This window comes from Strix uralensis, chromosome 14 (genome assembly GCF_047716275.1).
Source record: "Strix uralensis isolate ZFMK-TIS-50842 chromosome 14, bStrUra1, whole genome shotgun sequence".
NCBI classification, from domain to species: Eukaryota; Metazoa; Chordata; class Aves; order Strigiformes; family Strigidae; genus Strix; species Strix uralensis.
Genome location: NC_133985.1, coordinates 17,376,862 through 17,382,999, shown reverse-complemented (window position 1 = coordinate 17,382,999; position 6,138 = coordinate 17,376,862). Strand labels below are relative to the sequence as shown.

Below are 6,138 nucleotides of genomic sequence, written 5' to 3'. Positions count from 1 at the left end.
CACGCTCCTGGCCGGCCTTGCTGCTAAATAAGGATGAAAGGCTAAAAATAGAGCTGAGGCTGGAGTTTGGCTAAGCCAGGCAACCCTTCCCAGGGTCAGGAGTGATACGGGGAGGCCAGCAGAGTCAGCATGTGAGGGGGAGCTGAGCTGCCTATGGGGAAGGGTCCTACAAGTGGGTCGTAACTGTGCTGAGGCGGGGGGAAGGTCTGAGCCCTGCCACACTCGTGTCCTGGGTGCTCAGCTGGCTCAGCCCCTTCCAGCTTTCCACAGGGAAGAAACATCTGTTCACCAAAATATATGGGAAAACCCACTCTCCTGTGCCATCCGTGACGGTGGGGTACCGTGGGGCCATTCCAGCACGATGCAGGGGGCTCTGGCTGGAAAAGGGGCACCCGAAGGGGAAAGGGTGCAAGAGGAGGGTGTTAAATCTGAAATAGAGGATAGGTGGGTGGTGGGGTGCTGTGGCAAACAGCCCAGTTGGGGACTGCCCAACACCCGAGTGCCCCCACCCCCCCCGCAGCACACACACCATCGGGTTCAGGGTCTCAAATTATCTCTGCTCTCCAGCTGCCGCCTGCCCTGTGCCGAGCGCGGGGGGGTCCCGGGGGTCCCGGGTGACGGCCCGGGGAGGGTACAGCCCCTTTGCCAGACACCTCGACCAGCCAAAGTGGGGTGCAAGAAGAGATATACCCCTGGGGGGGGGGGGGGGGGGGCGGTGGGTAGAAGGTCTGGTCTCACCCACCGAAGGTGGTGTGGGGGGGGCCTGGCCTGGCGTGGTGGGCGCACCCCGGCTTCCCCCCCACCCCCGCGGGCAGAGGGCAAGGCTCTGCGTGCCTGGAAAAGCGCAGCTTCCCGTCCCGGCATCCCTGCGACTCCAGTCCTGCGCTTGGCAACAAAACCGGGGGGGGCGGGAAAAAGAAAAAAAAAAAAAGGAGGACGGGAAAATCTCTGAGCGTACACAAGAGGAGGGAGGGGAATCGGGAGCTGGGCCGGGCTCGGAGCTCGCAGGCTGTTGTCCCACCGCGCCGGGAGGCTCAGTCCCGCCGCTGCCAGCCCCATCCCGGCCGTGGGGGAAAAGCCACCGGCTGCCTCCCCCGTCGCTTTTCATCCTCTCGGGCCGTTTCGCCGGCGGCCGGCCCAGCTCTCCGCACAGCGCCCGCGGCCGGAGGGATGGTGGGAGCGGGGCTGGTGCTGGCGCTCTGCGCTCTGCAGCTCTGCCCGGCCGCGCTCGGCAGCTCCCGCAGGCTCAGCAAGGTGAGAGGCTCCAAACCCTTCACCCCGCTCCTCTTGGGGCAGGGAAGGGGCCGAGGGGGGTGCTGAGGGGGGGGGGACACGGGAGATCAGAAGTATTTTCTGGTTCTGGGCGCATGTCTGCGGCTGGGCTGGGGGGGGGGATCCCGTAAACCTGACCGTGATGGGGGAACGCGGGGTTTAGGCTCGGGTTCAGCCTCAGAGCGAGCGGAGATTCCGGTTTTGACAAGCCGTTGGGAACCAAGAAGCGCAGCGGCCTCTTCCTTCGGCTGAGCTTGCCCTGCAGCCTCCCAGCACCTCGGTTCTCTCCTCCCGTTCATGAGCATTTTCCAGCTCAGGCTCCTGCCTCCTCGTTCCCACGCAGCGCTGGGCCGGGCTCATCAAGGCGCACTGATTAAGATACAGCTGATTAAGATGTGTGACTCTCACGAGGTGCGGAGGGGAATATATTTATTTTCCAGGAAAGCTGCTGTTACCCGAGGGAAGGGGGAGCGGGTTGGGGAGGCTGGAGGGGGCCCTGCGGGACAGCACAGGGTCTGTGGCACAGCAATACGCAGCCCCCCACGGGTTTCACCTCCCGTGGAGCCTCCTTGCCTGCAGACCCGTGGGCAAGGGGCTCCCAGCTCTTGCTAAACGTCGGGGCGCGGCTTGCCCTGAGCCCCACGTCCTGCCCTTCGCCTTGGGCCGCTCCTGGTTGGCGAGTGGGATGGCGGGATGGGCTGCTCGCCCGCGTGGGCAGCGCTGCCCGCCGGGGCCGCCGACTGGCACCAGGTAAGACAGCCTGCACCGGTTCTGTGGCTGCTGAGCAGGCAGGGAGAGCCCCGCGCCCGTGGCACGGGGACACGGGCTGCCCCGGCCAAACCTGCTCGGGGTGTGCAGCCCAGGCGTCCTCCTGCCTCCCTGCCAGGGAAAGGCCTGCAATTAGGCTGGAGCCTGCTCAGGGAGGGAGCTGGGGCTGGGCTCTCACCACCGGCTTGCGGCAGGTTCAGGGGTGGCTGTCGCAGGCAAGTGCCACCGTCCCCCTGCCTTTGAACTTGTGGGAGCAAAGGGCGGCTGTGGCTTTGCCGGCGGTGGCCAGGGAGGCTGGTGGGACTCAGAGGAAACAGGGGAGATCTCCCAGCATGGGTCCCACGCCACATCAGTGATGTCCTCCCATCTGAGTGACATCCCCTGCGTGTGGATTTTCATTATCCTATGGGACAGCGCTGCTTCCCTGGCTCATTTGGACTGAACCAGCTCAGGATCAGGCCCCTGGGGTGTATCAGGCAGGGGATGAGCCTGGCTCATCTGCCCCCCCTGAGCATGAGCAGAGATGGAAATGTTAAGCCATGTTTAAAATGCAATGTGCGAGTGTGATTCCTCCTCCTGCATGGGACCAGGTGGCCGGAGCCAGTGGATGAGGGCTCACAGCAGCCAGGCTGGTCCTGGCCAGGCCCCGCAGCCCCAGGATGCTTCGCCTTGTTCACATGCAAAGCGTTCAGAGGCTGAGCTGAGGCAAGTTTGGAAATTGCAGCATGGGAACCTTCTTTGGGTGTAAAGTACATGCAGGGGGGGGCAGGCGGAGAGTTTCTGCAATGCCCTCAGGCTTGAAGAGCTGTGAGTGCAAGAAATGAAGAGGGAAATATTTATTTGGCATTTGAAGGGGGTCTGAAGGTCATTTTCTGGCTGTGTTTGTCAGCAAATATTTGTGGGGGATCAGGGGTCCAGCACTGGGGAAACCTCCTGCAAACCCAGAGCAAGGCTCACCCCGGCTCTAACTCCTCCTGTCTCCTGGTGCTGCAGTTTGGTGGCTTTGCCTGGGAGAACTGCGGTGACAAGAGGGACCCTGTGGTGCTGCAGAGCCTCTCCGTGGCGCCTGACCCCATCAGCATCCCGGGGAGCCTGCGCGTCAGCGCGGCCGTCAGCAGCAGCAAGGCCATGGCCTCCCCTCTGAAGGTAAGTGCTGGAGGTGCCTCTGCGGGATGAGAGAGGGAAGAGCTTCCCAAAACCACTGGCACCTGGGAAATGCCTAGCAGTGGGTATGGGAATGAGCAGCCCTTTGGGAAATGAGGCGTGGAGCGGTGAAGGGCTGAGCTTGTCCAGCTCCGTAAGCCAGAACGGGGCGATGGGCACGGGGAGACCCGTGGTGGGAGCAGACAGCCCAGTGGGAAGCTCTCAACCTTGTCCCACTGGCAGAAACCACATGAGTTGTGTCATGTCTTGAGGACGCAGTGACTCAGGGAGGGAAATGAAACCCCAAATGCCCTGGGTGCTCCCGGTGGTCACTGCAACACTGTTTTTTCAGTGGCCACACCTGACTGCCCCATCCAGGGACGTGCCACAGCACCGCTGCAGGAGCCCTGGGCCAGCCCAGCTGCCCTGCACCACTTTTTTGGGACTTTTTGGAATGAGACTGAACATGTGTCCCTGCCCAAGGTGCAGGGGCTGTCTTGAGCAATGCCACGGTGCCTGTTTGGGGCTGCGGGGAGCGTGCCGGGGAAGCGTGGAGGCAGAGCTGTGGGATAGGAGCTGCCACGCAATTTGGGGACAGGGCACTGAGGGGAGGGGAAGGAGAGGGTGTGTGGGGTGCTGGGAGGTGTTTGCTCAAGAGGTCAAGGTTGGAGGAAGCGAAACTTGTAGGTAGAGAGGAACCAGAAGTAGGAAGCGGGAAGGTGTGTGGTAGCCCCATGGACACCCCGAAGAATTGCACAAGCAGGAGCCAAGGGAGATAGCTGGGGAGTGGGGGGGTGGGACAGGCTGGAGGAGCTGTGACTGCCCGTGCCAGCTGTACTGGTGCCGAACACCTTCCCTCCAGGCGGTGCTGGTGGTGGAGAAGGCGCTGGGTGACCTCTGGATCCAGCTGCCCTGCATTGACCAGCTGGGCAGCTGCACCTACAACGATGTCTGCACCATCCTCGACAACCTCATCCCGCCCGGAACGACCTGCCCGGAGCCCCTGCTCACCTATGGCATCCCCTGCCACTGTCCCTTCAAAGCGGTACGCCTGAAACCCCCGGTCGGTGTGATGCCCTTTGGCGTGGGGCTGGGGGGGTTCGGCTGACGTCTTGCCTACGTGTCCCCTCTCTCTGCAGGGCTCCTACTCCTTGCCAGCCAGCGACTTCATCCTGCCCGACATGGAGCTGCCTGCCTGGATGACCAACGGCAACTACCGTGTCCGGGCGACTGTCAGCAATGGCGGGGAGGAGCTTGCCTGCGTCAAGCTGGCCTTCTCCCTGCAGTCCCAGTGAGGGGCTGGGACACCCCCACTGCCTTGGTCCCCTGTCCCATCCCATCCAGTTGCACCCCGGCTCATCCCACCCCATCCCTGTGAGGTGCATCCCTCCCGCTGCTGGGAGGAGGCAGCCCCTGTACCCCAACCCGGTGCCCCCGTCCCTTGTTACACACAGAAAGGCCCCTCTGGCTCTCCTGCTGTCCCCAACCCCATCACTAGGGTGTCCACTGCCCCAGACAGGGTGGCCTTGGAGCCTAACCCCACTCTTACAGTGTGACCAAGGCTTTTTTAACTCTTTTTTTTTTTTTTTTCTCCTTAATCCTATCGGGGCAATTTTAGACAAAAACATTCCAGGGAAAAGCAATATTTCTTGGAGCAGTCCAGGGGGAGGAGGGAGTGTTTGAGAGTGCTGAGGCAGGCTGGAGGGATGCAGGATTAGCTGCGGAGGGTGTCTCCACATGCCCTCACCACCTCTGGCCAGAGCACGGGGTTGTTTTGCAGAAGTGTCCCCAAAGTGGTCACAGGAGACCTGTCACCCTCACAGCAGCTCTGGGTCTACCTTTGGTGCATCCCTGTCCCCCGTGTGAGACCAGCTTGACAACACGTGCGAGGGCACCTCCCCGTGTCCCTCCTGCGACAAACATCACAAGCACAAGAGGACTGAAACCACCCAAACCCCCAACGGACGTTCCCACTCGTGAGGGACCAAGCAGCTGATGCTGCTACCAGCAGCAGGAGAGATGGCCAGACATCGGCTGCGCTCGCTCTAGGGGGGGACATGGCTGTGACAGGCAGCTGGGGCACAGCCTGGCCAAGGACAAGTCCCACTCATCTCATTTTGCCACTGGGATGGAGCCGAGGCAGGACGCTGCTCTGGCAGAGGCACCCCCACAACGTGGGGCAGCATCCCGGACGTGGGATGGACTGGGAGGTGACTATGAAGACCAGCAACCTGGGTCCTGTTTGGGGGCCCTGGTTGTGGCTGGGGGCCAAGGTGTGTGCAGGCAGCATCCTTCCTGCCTGCAGCTCCGGGCAGGGTGTGTGACATCGCTGCCTGTGCCAGGTCCCCACAGGGCAGAGGTGCAGGTGACCCACCAGCCACCCGCATCCCTCGCTCCCTCGCTGTCCCTGCCTGTGTGCATTATTTAGTCTCTCCGTAGGGCTGGTCTTCCTCCAAGCACTTTATACGCCTTAACGACTGCCGGGCTGCCCTGGCAGGAGGTTCTCTGCCACACAGAGGTGCTCCCACCACCTTTCTGTGCCCTCGACTTGCTCCGTTCCATCCTGCTGCTGGGTCTGACCCGGGTTTATTTTGCCTGGAGAAGCACTAACCCTCTCACCTTACTCCCTGCCGCCGCGCAGCGCCCGTGCCGGGGCGGCATCCTCCTTTTGGGCAGGTACTGCTGGTTCTTAATAAATCTTTTTACCAGGAAGCAGACATGGTGCCTCTTGGTGCTGGGGGTGACCTGGGGGTGGCATTTGTTCCCCGTGAAATAGCGGGGACAGGGGCGGGGGAAGCGAAAGGGGTGTTGTGCCTGGGGTGGGGAGTGCTGCAGCCAGAAGAGCTGAGTGTCAGCAGCCCCGAGGCCGGCTCCGGGGCACAGCGGGGATCTGCAGGTGCTGCTTAGCGACACAGGGACACAGCCCCCTGCCCAGGGGGGGACACAGCCCACGCT

The 6,138-nt window shown here is 62.4% G+C and overlaps 1 protein-coding gene across 1 annotated transcript; it reads left to right on the top strand.

Moving 5' to 3' along the window:
- Window positions 1-954: 954 nt before the first annotated feature.
- GM2A (ganglioside GM2 activator) lies at window positions 955-5,898 on the top strand. Its single transcript, XM_074883854.1, has 4 exons — window positions 955-1,254; window positions 3,034-3,186; window positions 4,046-4,228; window positions 4,323-5,898. The coding sequence occupies exons 1-4, from the start codon at window positions 1,171-1,173 to the stop codon at window positions 4,476-4,478; spliced, it is 576 nt and encodes a 191-aa protein (XP_074739955.1). The 5' UTR covers window positions 955-1,170; the 3' UTR covers window positions 4,479-5,898.
- Window positions 5,899-6,138: the final 240 nt, after the last annotated feature.

Excerpts from the sequence above, each read along its gene's own strand:
- GM2A (XM_074883854.1), top strand. The coding sequence starts at position 1,171 with ATGGTGGGAGCGGGGCTGGTGCTGGCGCTCTGCGCTCTGCAGCTCTGC. Across the intron at positions 1,255-3,033 it reads GCTCCCGCAGGCTCAGCAAG|TTTGGTGGCTTTGCCTGGGA; the intron begins GTGAGAGGCTCC and ends CTGGTGCTGCAG. Across the intron at positions 4,229-4,322 it reads GCCACTGTCCCTTCAAAGCG|GGCTCCTACTCCTTGCCAGC; the intron begins GTACGCCTGAAA and ends CTCTCTCTGCAG.